We start from the raw sequence: 16506 nt of genomic DNA on the forward strand, positions 1-16506 counted from the left end.
AAGGAATTATTCAATATTTCTGCCACTTTATTACAGCTATGTGTATTTTACCTCTTCATCCCCTAGCAGTCCTATTGCCAGAAGGATATTCTTTATTTGATTTATGTCTACTGAATGTTTTATTATTTTATGTTTTGATCCTTGACAATTTAGTTTCATATCTTCTCTTCACCTTCATAATTGTTTTTCTGGATTTCTTTTCCCTAAACATTTTGTATTCTTCATCATGCTGTCCCGTTCTATCCAAGTATTCTATCCCAAGGGGAGGCTATAGCCTAGTAGTATTATTGATAAGACTAATAATCCAGAGAACCTGATAATGTACCATCCCCTTGATCACGATCACCAAACCATCATCTCCCAGACCATCAACAACCTCATCGCCTCGGGAGATCTCCCATTCACAGCCTCCAACTGATAGTTCCCCAACCCCACACCACCCATTTCTATCTCCTAGCCAAAATCTACAGATCTGACTACCCAGGTCGACCCACTATCCCTGTCTGCTCCTGCCGACTGAACTCATCTCTGCTTAGCTTGACTCCGTCCACTCCTCTTTGGTCAAGCAACATTTGGGACATAACCCATGCCCTCCATCTTCTCCAAGGCTTTCAATTCCCAAGTACCCAACACTTCATCTTCACATGGACATTCAGTCTCTCTACACCTGTATCCCTCATAAGGGCCTAAAAGCTCTGCATTTCTTTCTTTCCCGCAGGCCTAATCAGTCCCTCTGCACCAACACACATTCACTTAACAGAACTGGTCCTCACCCTCAAATATTTTTCCTTTGACTCCTTCCACTTCCTACAAACCAAAGGCGTGGCCGCAGGAACCTGCACAGGTCCGAGCTATGCCTGCCTCTTCATAGGATACAAAGCTACGCCAACACCATTTCTTACCTTTCCCTCCACTACACTGATGACTGTATCCATGCTGCCTTGTGCTTCCACAAGGAGCTTGAACAGTTCAACACCTCACTCCTTTTCCTGGATCTCTCCATTTCAGTAACTGACTTAGCACCACCATCCATTTCGACTCCCACAGCTACCTCCTCTCACCTGCCCTCCTGCAAAAACGCGATCTCATATTCCCAATTCGTCTACTGCACCTGCTCCCAGGACGAGGGATTCCACAGCCCATATGTCCCCCTTCTTCAAGGACTGTAATTTCCTCTCTTCCATGATTAATAATGCCCTCCACCACGTCTCCTCCATTTATCGCACCTCTGCCCTCAAACCCCACACCCCCAACCCCAAGAATAGAGTCCCCCTTGTCCTCACATACCATCCCACCAATCTCCAAATCCAACATATCATCCTCTGCCATTTTCACCACCTACAGTCAGATCCCACCACCAAAACAAAAATTTCTTCCCCAACCCATCTGCTTTTCGTAGGTACTGCTTACTCTTCAACTCCCTTGTCAGTTCCACACACTCTCCACCAACCTCTCCTCCACAGCTGGCACCTTTCCCTGCAACCGTAGGAAATGCAACACCTGCCCCTACACATCCCCTCACCTCTGTCTAAGACTCCAAACAAACAATCATTCCAATTCTGGTAGAGATTCATCGGTACTTCCTCTAACCTGGTATATTTCATTTGTTGTACCTGATGTTGTCTCCTCTAAAATCAGAGAGGAGTCTCAGACTCACGACTTCACTAAGCATTTGCGCTGTATGCTCTAATCAACACCATCCAGATGCCAGTAATTTCAATACCCCCTCCCACTTCCCTGTTGACACCCTATCCTGGGTCTCCTCCACTGTCAAAATGAGGTCAAATGCAAATTGGAGGAACGACACCTTACATTGTGCCCCAGAGCTTACAGCCCAATGGCCTCAATAAAGAATTCACCAGCTTCATATTCTTCCCACCCCAACCTTATTCCACGTGCATCGCTCTCTCTCTTCTACACCTCCTTGATCTGACCTAACCTGTCCATCTTCCTTCTCACCGATCCACTCAACCCTTTCCACTGGGAGAAAGTGAGGACTGCAGATGCTGGAGATCAGAGTCAAAGAGTGTGGTGCTGGAAAAGCACAGCCACCCAATCAGGTAGCATCCTGCGCCTCAGATGCTGCCTGACCGACTGTGCTTTTCCAGCACCACACTCTTCCACCCCTCCCACTGACCAATCACAATAATCACCTACCTGCATCCACATATCACCAATGCACCTACCTTTCCTGCATCTACCAATCACCATCCTGCCTATCTTTCCCCCAGTGCCACCCTCCTCCCTCTATTTATTTCCGAGTTCTCTTCCCCCTCCCCGTTCGTGAAGAAGGGTCCTGACCCGAAACATTGACTTTCCTGCTCCTTCAATGCTGTCTGACCTGCTGTACCTTTCCAGCTCCAAAATTCTATGAACTCTGACTTCCAGCATTTGCCATCCTTACTATCTCCAATATTCTGGGGACCTGAGTTCAAATCCCACCATGGGAGTTAGTGGAAAAATAAATAATGATTCAATGAAGAATGTGGAATAAAGAGTCTAATGATAATCATGAAACCATTGTCAATTGTCAGGAAAAATCCATCTGGTTCACTAATGTCCTTTAGGGAAGGAAGCCTGTCATCCTTACCTAGTCTGGCCTACATGTGACTCCAGACCCACAGCAATATGATTGATTCTTAACTGCCCTCTGGACAATTAGGAATGGGCAATAAATGGTGGCCCAGCCAGTGACACCAAAATCCCACGCATGAATGAAAAAAAATTTAATCTATACCTCTTTCTCTAACATCAGTTTTCCCCTGATGTCCTTACTCATCTTTTGGCTCATTTCAATTATCTATTGCTAAACATGTACCAATTTGTCCAAATTTACCAAAGTAAATTACCTTTTTTTCCTCCACCTGTGTAAACTCATCCACTGTTGCTTGTGGTTGTTGGATTACATCATTGAAAAGTGTAGCAAAGTCTTACAAAGCTGAATAAATTTCCATATTGCATCCCAATAGGTCGCTGAATAATCCAATGTTGTTACAAAATAAAAGTTTAATAGCAATGTTGCTGTCACTAACATGTTTCCCTGGCATATGCTTCTAAAATCCAGATAATGACTAATTTCAGTCAGTCAATCACTGTTCATTTTCACAAATGGCAGAGTTAGTAATAGACCTAACTAACTCTTTTTACAAAAGGCCATGAAGCAACTTGGGAAAAATGTTAAATTTGCAGCCAAGTGTTATGCAGACCAGTATGCCTCAGGCACCAGATTGCACACATATATCATGAAGTAGATTTTACAGCAAAATAGACTGTTCTAGTATCTGACCAGTTCAGTGCAAGAATGCTGTTGAGTGTGTAGTGCTGGAAAAGCACAGCAGGTCAGGCAGCATCCGAGGAGGAGGAGAAGAATCGATGTTTTGGGCATAAACCCTTCATCAGGAATCCTGCTCAGCGGATGCTACCTGACCTGCTGTGCTTTTCCAGCACCACACTCTCGACTCCAATCTCCAGCATTTGCAATCCTCACTTTCCCCTAGTGCAAGAATGCTGGCCAAATAATATAATGGCAAATCATTTTCAGCACATAAGAGTACAAGATACATTTATCCTTCTAATTAAAATACATTACAATCTTGATACACACCAGTAACCTTTTCTTTTCAACAGGAAGAAATCTGAAAAGCCAGTTATTCACTAAAGGATAAAAAATAGAATTTTACAGTTAGATGAGAGAATTTCCTTCACTAGTACGCAATAAGCATGACCCACCTTCTCAGATACTTTTTTATACACATATTTCCAAAATCAAGACGAGTTAAACATGATCTATCGTTTACACATTAAATAGAAGATACAACTGAGACTAATCTTATGAATTAGTTTGGTAGCCCTCACAGCATTGGTCACCAATCTCAGTCAAAGTCTGTTCCCTCAGAATTCTGCTCCTTTCTTTCCATGATATAACTTTATCCTCAGCTGAATAAAGCACATAACAAACCCAAGTTCCAAGAGGAAGGCGCAACCTCTTTAACTCATTATGGATGTTGCTGTTTTGAATGTTATTTTCAAGTAACAAACATTTGTAGCAAAACGTAGCTCAACTTCTAGATCTGGATTCCAGCATTTCTATACTGCACTACTATGAACTATTAGTACTTTTTAAGATTACGAAGGGCATGCAGAGGGAAAGAAAACAGCTGCTTGCCTTAGTTGAAGGGTCAAGAATAAGGAGGAACACTTTTAAACAAAGGAGGGTTAGAGGGTACTTTAGGAAATTCTTTTTCATCCAGCAGGTGTCGTGGGTCTAGAATGCACTGCCTGGGAGGATAGTTGAGTCAGTTAACCTCCCAACCTTTAAAAGGTACTTGGACAAACTTTTGAGCGTATCATAATGTTCAAGTTTATGGGTCTAGTATGGCAAAGTGGGATTAATGTAGGTAGTAGTCTATTTTTGGCAGTACAAATTCAGTGGGCAGAAGGGCTTTTTGTTCTCTATGATTCTACGACTTTAAGCCTGGATGACTCTGCATCCCTTTATATATCTCCATAATTTCAATCAATCCAGACTTTTTGGTTTCAGTTTTGATTTCCTTAGAAACTGGGTCAGTTTGGGTCTACCTCAAAAACAATCTTTGACTCAACACTATTGACTATTTCATCACTAATGGTCATATTCTCATCTGGAGAAAGTTAGATTCTTCTCCTAATACCTAGTGCACATTTCGGCTGAAAAGTTGTTCATAGCACACAGCTCAGTTATGACACTTATTTTTTATTTTACTCAAATTGAATACTTATACATTACAATACAACACAGCACAAAAACACGCTCCACGTCCCCCCAAGCCTGCAATGATTCCTAATCCTTATTTAAACCTGTTACCCATTGTTTCTATCCCTGTTTGCCTCCCAATAGCCTGTCCTAGATTTTAGTGAATAAGCTTCAGGGACAAGCTCATAAGCATTAAGTATTGCACTGTTAACAGCTTAATCGCCTGCAAATTGCTCTTCTGAAATTAGTGTAAACACTTATGAGCACTGCCAAGAAAACCACTCATTTTGTTGTAGCTTTTCATCTTGTAATCGTTAGCATAATTCACAAGAAATACCAAAGTAAAGGGAAAACAACATATATACTGTATGACAAGGAGTGTGCTGATGGGTCGATAAGTAAACTTATCCAAATCCACTTACGGGCGGCACGGTGGCACAGTGGTTAGCACTGCTGCCTCACAGCGCCAGAGACCCGGGTTCAATTCCTGCCTCAGACAACTATCTGTGTGGAGTTTGCACGTTCTCCCAGTGTCTGCGTGGTTTTCCTCCTGGTACTCTGGTTTCCTCCCACAGTCCAAAAATGTGCAGGTTAGGTGAATTGGCCATGCTAAATTGCCCATAGTATTAGGTGTAGGGGAATGGGTCTGGATGGGTTGCTCTTCGGAGGGTAGGTGTGGACTTCTTGGGCCAAAGGGCCTGTTTCTACGCTGTAGGTAATCTAATCTAAACACTAATTTGTATACAAAGTTGAAACATTGCCACTGTGAATTCACCAGTTAAATGATGACTGACAGTTAACTGCAGGTTGCCACTGATTGACACTTAAGACAAGGTCAAAAGAAATAACCTTAGAATGGCTGTGATCTATTCTGTTGTGTTTAAACAGGTGGAGTGTATGCATGCAAAGGGCAGGGCTCTGTATTAACAAATGTAGCTTTCAGTATACTCAAGTGCACCATATTGTCAGCCTGAGCAATGATACTAAATTGGTTGCCAGCATATTTCACTTCATTTGAAAAGGTAAGTGCAAAGCTGAAGTGGCCAAAGGTCCTTGGACTTCAATGTAACAGCTTACACATTTGCAGTCATTGTACTTATCAGGACAATTTGCAGACACTTTTCACACACTTGAGATCATTTAGCAAATATCGTCCAATTGTACACTTACATTTAAGATTGGACATCAGTGAGCATTTTGCAAACATGGACTGGTTGGATATGTTCAATACCTTTCTTGTTGCAAACACCCGAAAGGCTATGCTTTTTGATCTACCAGTCTTTGGAATGTACAGCCTAGCATTACACTGCCACTAAAATCTGTATCACATCACCAGCAAAACAAATTATTGGCTTAACAGCAGCATACTGTTTATGGCGAACACCACTCCGGTTGGTGTGAAAACAACGAGCTACACCTAATATTCAAAGATTTAAGATACCTTACCTTTCATCTGAGGTAAACTGGCACTTTACAGGACGAAAATTAATGGCCTCAGGTCTGTTTATATTTTTGCGCAATATAAAATGATGAATTATCTGATCAGGGCAGCCATTATTCTACAGGATGGTTTTGATCCAGCTTATTTCGGAATTAAACTTGCATAGTCAACAAACTGATTGGATTCCTACAGGATTGTTGACAAGGCTAAATATATAATGGATGGAACAGTAGGTTTCCGAATTTGTATACTAACCAGTGAAGGAAGGTTTGTGTTTTATTCAGAAATAGAAAAGCCCCAGCCTGATTTCTCAACTAGGATACCAAGGGAGCTTAAAATTTAAGCAAAACTTGGCCATGTAACAGTTAGTCTTTGTTAACTAGTGTATTCTCTATAGTAATGCTATCAATCACCATTGACTTCCTAAACAATCAATACACTCCTCTTAAACAGTATAAAATGTTGCCTTTCCTTTACTTTGATATTTGTCTGCAAATTGTCCTGATGAGTGCAAGACAAAAGGCCTGGACAACAACGTCTTTTTAAACCAATACTCAAGTTCTTTACTATCAATTACTGTTCGTGTAAGCTATCACACTTAAGTCCAAGCACCATTTGGCTACTTAAACTTTGCAGTTATCTTTTCAAATGAGGCAAAATATCCTTCAACTTCCACCTCTGTATATTTACATATTCAACAAAGATTTCTGATTAAATCAAATCCCTCAGCAGAATCAGAATCTTTCTTTACTCTAAGCTTCTTCGTAATTAAATCATGTTATCCGATTTCTGTTTCTTTCGAGCTTAAGCTTTGTAAATTCAAATTTTCCTTTCCATTCTTCTTTTGCCTAATTCCATTTCTCTTTTTCATTTCTACCCTTGTCAATTAAAACTTCTTTATTTTATTTCAAGTTCAAGCTCTTTGTGGGCGACACGGTGGCACAGTGGTTAGCACTGCTGCCTCACAGTGCCAGAGACCCGGGTTCAATTCCCGCCTCAGGCGATTGACTGTGTGGAGTTTGCACGTTCTCCCAGTGTCTGCGTGGTTTTCCTCCGGGTGCTCCGGTTTTCTCCGACAGTCCAAAGATGTGCAGGTCAGGTGAATTGGCCATGCTAAATTTGTGTTAGGTAAGGGGTAAATGGGTGGGTTGCGCTTCGGCGGGGCGGTGTGGACTTGTTGGGCCGAAGGGCCCGATTCCACACTGTAAATAATCTAATCTAAAATCTAATCCTCTTTTTATTTTTAACTTAATTTTAGCCAATTCCAGTAGTGACGCATAAATGTCAGGCTTTCCTCATTGCATGTCCAAACGATGGATAATCACTCAGCATCTCATCTCACAACATCCTCCTTTTATCTCTAGCTCCAACTTATCCACTGACTCACTCAGTTTAGTCCAAATCAAAAAGATTTGAAATAACCTATTGTTACATTTTCTAAAAGTAGAATTATTTTAGCAACAGTAAAAACCATTTTACAATGCTAACGCATGAAATGTTCTTAGCAACTGGTTCTATGCTTCCAAGTATTCATTTTTAAACATTCACAGATGCTTATTAAATTCAAGGACGTATAATCCTGGAAAAAAGTTCCCATGCTTTATGATCCTACCTAGTTGGACAAGTCAATAGTGAAACATGACTTGATGGACCATAAGTTTTATTTTTCTTTAAGCTTTTAGTGTGGTGGGCAGTCACTGAACATTCACAAGAAATTATCAACGGAATTTTAACTAAAGAACTCAAAAGTTTACTGCACAAAAGGAAAACAAACTATATAACCTGAGATAAGAGCAACAGAAACAATCTTAATATAACATAAATATAGAAAATAGGTGGTGTAGAATACTCAGCTCTTCAAGCCTGCTTTGCCATTCATTCAATCTAATTACAGCTAATCATCCAAATTGATATCGTTTCCCACTCCCATGCTTCCCCTCTTCCCTGTACCCTTTAGCCCCATGGACTATATCCAACTCTTTCTCGCAAACATTCAATGCTTTGGCTTCAACCAATGCTTTGGCTTTCTGGGCAGAGAATTCCACAGGCTCATCACTCTCTGGATGGAGCAATTTCTCCTCATCTCACTCTCACTCTGCGACAAACGTCAGAAAGATTCATCACTTTTGTCATCTCCAGCAATATCAATATAGACACCCGAATTTCAGCAAAGAGTCACTCCTATTTCCACGCTGAAAATTCTTGTTCCGCTGGGATTCTCTAAATAGTTTTGCTTTCAGTAAATTGCTGCACATTTACTCGATTCTATTTCTTCAGTTAATGTCTCTCTCCATGAGACTTAGTAAACTGCAAACAGAGCTCATTTACTACTCAACACTGGTTTCCCAAACCTGCGTCTTCAATAGCCATGTAAGGATGTCTTCCTCCCTGTTCACTCTGTAGAATTCTGCTTCTGGGGCTTTTTCTTCACTAACTATCAGCCAATTAGGATTTATAAGCTGTGACTGCTTGGAGATTGACGACAACAACAACAACATTTCTGTTGGTGTGGATATCTTCCTACTGCATGAACTAGTTTTACATCACTAACACCTCAAATTTTATTTTAAAAGTTCAGTCTGTTCAGGGATTATAATAAACACCATATCAACTCTCATCAAATATTCTTTGTAAACGTAATCAGGGAGCACTGTCTCTCTCTCTCTCTCTCTCTCTCTCTCTCACACACACACATGGAAGCATCAGAAGAGAGAAAGTATAATGGAGTTCAATACTTCTCCTGTCTCAGGTCTCTTCTGTAACTGTTGACTCTGCTCTTATTTCTTCCGGTGAAACATCTTCCTTGAGGACTTCTTATCCCACCCAATGATGATCATTTCAGTTGAATTTTAAACAAAAAGGGTTTCTTGCAGTAATCTCATTTAGAAGCACAGAGTAACTTTTACTAACTTTACTGACAATATGCAGCTCAACATCTGGTATATTTTCAACCACCTGTGTTTTGTTCAATATTTAGCTGGCAAGTCTTTCAAAGCAATATCAAGAACACCAAAGTCTTACTCTTTAACTGCTATAAAAATTCTCACTGCTAAACAATTTGCATCCCTAATAGTTTAATCAAGCTAAATCTAGCAATGAACAGAGTATCCCACTTATGCCAAACAGTACTTAAAACTTAGCTATGATTCAATGATGGCAGATTTGCTCAGTCAGAAGGTTCTGGGTACAATTCTCACCTTGAAGAATGAACAACATAATTTAGATTGGTACATCAGTACAGTTGTCCCCCCGTATCTGCGGGTGATACATTCCAAGACCTACTGCAGATGCCCGAAACTGCAGATAATAGCAAACCCTATCCTTTAAATGGGAAACTTGCCGCCCTGGCAGCCCCCTGGAATTATTTGTGGAATATTTCATGTAATATTTTCAGGCCGCGATAAACCATGGATAACTGAAACCACGGAAACCGAATCTGCAGATATGGGGGTTCTACTGTATAGTATTGAGGGAATGCTACATGTTAGAATTGCCATCCCTCAAATGAAATGTTAAACTGGGATTCTACAGCTCATTCTAATGGATGTACACTGTCACATTACGATATTTAAGCGAGCTGAGCATGTGTTTTGGCCAATACAAATCTCTCAAGTTATATTTAGAATTGGAGATATGAACCTGTCTTTTATTGCTGCTTTTTGAAGCTCACTGTGCACAATTTGGTTGCTGCATTTTGAACATTGCATCACTGAGTACACTCCAAAAGTAACTGAACACATCCTAAGATCACAAAGTCAAAGCATCATATAGCAAAGGAGGCCAATCAGCCCAATATGTCTGCTGTTTTAATTCAACCTGTACTACCTGATTTTACTCTCCATACTTTCACAAATTTCAAAGCTCAAACATTTATCCAATTCATTTTGTGAGATAAAATTGATTCTGCGTCCATCAACCTTTCAAGCTGTGCATTCCAGGTGTCATTTTGTTGTGAAAAAATTCTTTTGTCAAATACCTTAAGTTTGTCTTCTCATTACATACACTTCCATCTTTGGAACGTTACTTACCATTTACATTGTTAAAACAAGTCATAATTTTGAACACCTGATATTGCAAAAGACTCAATGCATGGCTTGTGAGATTTAGAATGTAAATTTTAGAAATTAAAATTTGTGGAATCTGATTGAGATACTGATAAATAACTGACGTGTAGCTGCTCAACCAAAAATACATTCGTTACATGTAAAAGCCAATCTATGTTTGGCTCCATCTCTAAAATTATAGTGAAACTAGGGAGTCTGGGAAATAAAGTCATAAAGCACCATTACCATTGTAAATTATGCATGTGAGTTGCAGATCTAACAGTTGTGCTGCAGATGAAATATGTTCTTGGCTTTTCTGTTTGAATCATTCCAAGACATGCCACGTTTTTGTTGACTGACGCAGACAGTTCTGTACTCTTTGGATTTCACAAGGAAAAAGCAGTTGGAAGATTTGGTATAACTTGTAGTTGTTGCAACAATCTGCAACAGTTCGCACAGACTTTTATGGCAAGTAGTATCAGATTGATGAGTTAGCTTAAAACTTAAATAAAGTTATGGGAGCAGACGGAGGGTAAAGCAGTTCATGTACGTCTGAAGCCAGAACAATGAGCTAAAGAGTTTATAGCCATTAATGAAACTTCAAAAGGTCACTGTCAAAAAAGACAGGAGATAATTTAACGAAATCTTTAGACCCTCAGGCACACCTAACATTGAAGTGGGTCTACTGAGAAATCGAGGGAATCGGTCTTGACAACATCTGCTTTTTCATGTTGTTGTTGGATTATTTGACCAAAGTTTGTTTACCCACAGTTAGCTTACACAAATGCTGAGTATTGAGTGCAAGTTGTATATATAGTTTTAGCTTGTTTTACCTTATATAGGGAAGTTTAGTTGAATTGTACAAAAGCTTGCAATCTTGTAGTTTTATTCTCTTATTACATATCTCGGATCTCAAACTTCATCTACTTGAACTAGCAAGCAAGCATTCCTGGTCCCTAATCAGGTGGAGAGATCATTTGGTAGCCTCGTCAGGAATAATAATAGAAGCTCCAAACAAAATCCTGAAGAACACACCTTTAAGAAATTAACAATGGGAATTCCCTTGGAGCAACACACAATGGACACTGTACCTTTAGTGCAAGATTGCTGAAAACTGTAGAAACATTCATATAAATGATTTTGTTTTCCCAATCTTTTGCCAAAGTTAACACAACCAATAGGGACAACTATCTTGGTATATCCCAACTTTAGTACATAAGGTCAGCCAAGAATTTTGACGGACATCAATTTTACATGGGTGCAGAAAGACTGCATAATTATCAGAAAACTGCTCCGAGGAGACCAGTGTACATAGCAAATCAGAAGATTACAGTCTCAGTTTACTGCCTCATTTGACACAGGTCTTAACACACCAACTAAAAAGTTACTAGTGAAACATTTTTTAAATTGAATTAAATGATCAACATTCTGAATGCCAAATATTCAATAGTTTTTCAAAGTTTTAGTTGTAGTTTGTAGCACATACTTAACGAGCAAGATATAGTGCTTAATTGCTACTTCACTAATGAATGTTGTGATTGATTGTTAATAAGCCACCTAAAAATTAACTGCTACCAGAAAATAAGTAATGGAAATGTGGAATGTTTCTCTCCGTACATCTTGTAATCTTCCAGCTACATTTTTTGCAGCATTTAAATTAAGTCAATTTTGAGAATTTTCTAGAATAGTATTTGCCACTGTACCTCACATTGCTCGTCTCTTTCATCCACAAGCCTTTTCAGATTAATTGCCATTTTTCTGAAAAAGACATTAAGGTCCTCACGGGAGAGATCAACTAATTCCATCCACTGCTGCATATCAAAGACATTTTCTTGATTGTGAGTCACCTTTATAACACAAAAATGGATTATAATTTAGAGTGACACCTAACAGTATTTGTTGACATTGTATTGTGAAAAATAAAACCAAGCTGAAAAAAAAAACACCTAGCTTTTTACAGCAATGATTTGTGTACAATGTTACTTCAAATGACACATTTAAGAATCAATATATTTTGACTTGAACATTAATCAGTGAAGTTTTGTCACATATTTAGTCACAGTCATTCCTCTACCTGCGAACTCACAAATCATAAATATAAATAAAAGAAACTAAACATTCAAAATTCACGAGAAAAATCTCACCCATCCATAAATACTTTCACTTACATAGCAATCCCGTTTCACTCTCACTTTGACATGATCCAGTACATAGCTCTTCCCCTCAATGAGCAAGGACATAGGTGATAGGGTTGATGAACATATTGAAGACCAGCGCCAGATGGAAGTAGAAGAGGGGGACATGGGGAGGCCGGGGCATGGGTACCACCCATAAACTCCTCTAGCAATGTGCAACCCTGGTACACAGAACTTCTCGCCTTTATCGGTCAGTCATAATATACTTGAATTCGTTTCAATACTTTATTTATATTAACTTTTGTTTCAGATGGTTTGGCAAAAAGTCAATCTTGAGGTCTGGGAACCTTACACTATTTTTACCATAAATTATTAAGCTCTGCACTGGCAAATTCATCGTTTGTGGGGCTTTTCAGGTATAGAACCCTCATGGATACCAAGGAATGACTGTATTCTATTGTACAATGCACAAACAAATATAACACGAAGATATACTTATAACTGAAGCTTATATGGGGTGAATACAAAGTATGGAAGACTGTTACTTTAAGGGATGTCTATTCTGGGTTCACAAGTGACCTCTCTAGGCAAACATGCCTTTACTTCCTGCCAACAGAGAACAACGCTTGAATCCAGAAAACAACAGTAAGAGTTCTTAAAACTTAACTTAAAACAATGAGTTCAAATAAAATCAGAAAGAAAAGTGGTTAAGTAGTTCCTTAATTAACAAGTCAGTTTACCAATTCTGGTTGACTATGTGAATCAAATAACTGCATACAATCTTTTCTCCACTCTGCACTACCTCAAATTTTGGAGTGCTGCCTTAGGATCGATACTTCTGAACAGCAGGTTCCAGTGTTTCCATAATTCATGTTCCACACTTCATGTGTGGGCCTCTACAACTTTCTTTTTGGAGGGGTGGGGCAAAAGAGGACGACGGGCTGAAGAATGAATGGCTTCATAGTTGAAATATCCATGTTCTCATCAACATCTTTACATGCAAACACCTTACGAATAGTTCAAAGTTATAAAATTACTGTTCTGTATTTGCTGAACATACCTCTTGAATATGAGTTGCAACAGCAGCCTTTGTATCAAAATCAAGACTTTTTATCCTCTCAATAAATTCTTCCTTTCGTTCGCACTGGAACAAATTAAAAATAGACTGTTAACCCATACATTTTTTTTTTTTAGGTACAGGAGGTGACCCCCTTAAAAAATAACTGAGAAATAAGCCTTTTTTAGCAGAGGCATAGAGTTTAAAAACAGGAGGTTACGCTGGAAATGTATAAAATGTTAGCTTGGTCACAGTTAGACTATTGTAGATCTCTATGATTCTACAAGATTTACAACAATAGATTCATCCTAAACAGCATTGTGAAAAGCAACACAAGTCAAGCAAAACAACACAGACAATAAAACATTCGGAGTTCTAGAACACTGATCGAACTCAGGTTCTGCTCAGACTCAGGAACTCTACCCTCATCCTCCAATAAGCTGATGTAAGCTTGCTTTCTGGAGGTGGACGATGACTGCAAGGTGAGTTTATTGATCTAAGGAGGGGGCCTTGGAAGAGCAAAGATTAGAGGAATGAAAATACACCACTTCAATAAAAGGTGTTGTTTAATGCAAAGTTAAACAATTTCTACAAGCATATAATCACTGGGTAACTGAAGACTTTGATATACAGTTTGTTCTGCTGTAACGCAGTAGTTGCGTTTTCGTGCAACCTCATGTTACAGAAAATTGCACAATAGAAATATCAGAGCCTATGGGAAAAAGAGGGCTGGGGAAACCACCAAAAATATCAGTTAAAATCGAAACAAAAACAATAGTCAGCCTAACGCAAACAATAGCACAGTCTAAGTAAATGTTAAAATCATATATTTTAATGAAATAATACAATAAAATTAACACTTTCAGGAGTTTCTGAGTTTGCCAAGTTACAGTACTGTGTTAATATAGGGGCTGAGGGTCATCAGCAGCATTATCATTACTTTCAGACATAAGTCTGGGTGCAGAGTTACAACGAAAAATAAATTTAGTTCAGAAGTGGATGGCTGTGGTTCATTGTCCTCAGACTGTTTCTTGGGGGGTTGGTTTAAAAAAGGCATCTAGTTTTTACTGCCTTGCCATCTTGCTTCTTTCATGAAAAAGCTGTTCATAGGGTGCCAGATAAGACTTTATGCCATGAACTGCTATCTTACTGCATCTTGCATTGTAGTCATTGTCTTCAAGAGCTGCAACTGCTTCTCAACTTCCCTCAGGATAGAAGACAAGACAGAAGTGGAAGGTTCTCGTGGTGCTGCATCCTGGACTTCATAGGTCTCCATCTCAAGCTTCAATTTCCCCCGCAGCAACAAGTTGTAGATCAGTCTCCAATTCTTCAAATCCAAATTGCTTTGCAAGAGCAACACTATGTTCTTTGATTGCTGGAAGCTCCTTTGATGATTCAACGTCTTTAAGATCATGATGAAAATCTGGGAGAGGCTTCCACCAAACTGCATGCACGTAGTCCTTAATGACACCACCTCAGGCCTCAACAGTGATGTCAATAGCATTCCAAATGTTAAAGCTTTTCCAAGATTGAAGAACACTGTCCTCATTACTATCCTCAGTAGCTGCAATCAGCTTCCTGAATGTGCGCCTTAAATAATAAACTTTAAAAGCTACCATTGTACCCTGGTCCTTGGGTTGAATGAGAAAGATTGCCTTCAGAGGTAGAAATAGCACACTGATGTTTTCAGAAAGCTCATCAATGGCGAGAGGATGGCTTGGTGCATTGTCTAGAATGAGGAGAATCTTGAAATCCAAATCTTTTCTCCAGCAATAATTTTAAAAACATCCTCAAAAACATCAACAATATTCCAGCTCTTTTGCTTGACCTGAAGTAAACACCTAGAGTGGACTTAACATAACTGGGATTGGAATTGCATAATAACCAGCGAGAGTTCATGTTTTAAAAATTTGTTCCTCAAGATAGACGGTGGCAATGGAAGGTTGTTTTTCAGACTGGAGGCCTGTGACCAGTGGAGTGCCACAAGGGTCCTCTACTTTTCATCATTTATATTAATGATTTGGATGTGAGCATAAGAGATATCATTAGTAAGTTTGCAGATGACACCAAAATTGGAGGTATAGTGAACAGCAAAGAAGGTTACCTCAGATTACAACTGGATCTTGACCAGATGGGCCAATGGGCTGAGGAGTAGCAGATGGAATTTAATTTAAATAAATGTGAGATGCTACATTTTGGGAAAGCAAATCTTAGCAGGACTAATCCACTTAATGGCAAGGTTCTAGGGAGTGTTGCTGAACAGAGACCTTGGAGTGCAGGTTCAGAGCTCCTTGAAAGTGGAGTCGCAGGGAGATAGTATAGTGAAGGCGGAATTTGGTATGCTTTCCGATATTGGTCGGAGTACTGAGTACAGGAGTTGGGAGGTCATGTTGCAGCTGTACAGGACATTGGTTAAGCCACTGTTGGAATATTGCATGTAATTCTGGTCTCCTTCCTATTGTAAGGATGTTGTGAAACTTTAAAAAGGTTCAGAAAAGATTGACAAGGATGTTGCCAGGGTTGGAGGATTTGAACTATAGGGAGAGGCTGAATGGTCTGGGGCTGTTTTCCCTGGAGCGTCAGAGGCTGAACGGGGAACCTTATAGAGGTTTACAAAATCATAAAGGGCAGGATAGGATAAATAGACAAAGTCCCTTCCTGGGGTGGGGGTGTCCAGAAGTAGAGGGCATAGGTTTAGGGTGAGAGGGGAAAGATGTAAAAGAGACATAAGGGGCAATTTTTTCACTCAGAGGGTGGTGTATGGAATGAGCTACCATAGGAAATGGTGGAGGCTAGTACGATTGCAAAATTTAAAAGGCATTTGGATGGGTATATGAATAGGTAGGGTTTTGGGGGATATGGGCCAGGTGCTGGCAGTGGGACTAGATTGGGTTGGGATATGTGGTCGGCACGGACGAGTTGGACTGAAGGGTCTTTCCGTGCTGCACATGTCTATGACTATGACTAATTCACCAATCGCATTACAGCCAAATTGCGTTGAAGAAACACATGTTACAGCAGAACAACTTGTAATTACAAAACACAGCAGGAGAATGATAAAAGATGGCCAATAAAACACAGAGGTAAGGCTCATTACT

General features: G+C 39.6%; 1 protein-coding gene across 11 annotated transcripts in view; it reads right to left on the reverse strand.

Annotated features, from left to right (window-relative positions):
- ccdc88ab (coiled-coil and HOOK domain protein 88ab) overlaps positions 1-16506 on the reverse strand; it is a 399202-nt gene that overhangs the window by 286863 nt on the left and 95833 nt on the right. For all 11 annotated transcript variants that reach the window (XM_043696005.2, XM_043696000.2, XM_043696008.2 and 8 more), the window contains exons 6-7: positions 13412-13495; positions 11920-12063 (exon numbers count right to left, since the gene is read on the reverse strand). In XM_043696005.2, the coding sequence (XP_043551940.1) occupies positions 11920-12063; positions 13412-13495 (228 nt within the window). The remainder of the gene's footprint in view (positions 1-11919; positions 12064-13411; positions 13496-16506) is intronic.

The sequence above is a fragment of the Chiloscyllium plagiosum genome, unplaced genomic scaffold (genome assembly GCF_037043375.1).
Source record: "Chiloscyllium plagiosum isolate Xiang-an unplaced genomic scaffold, Cpla_swu_hap1 HiC_scaffold_10, whole genome shotgun sequence".
Taxonomy (NCBI): Eukaryota; Metazoa; Chordata; class Chondrichthyes; order Orectolobiformes; family Hemiscylliidae; genus Chiloscyllium; species Chiloscyllium plagiosum.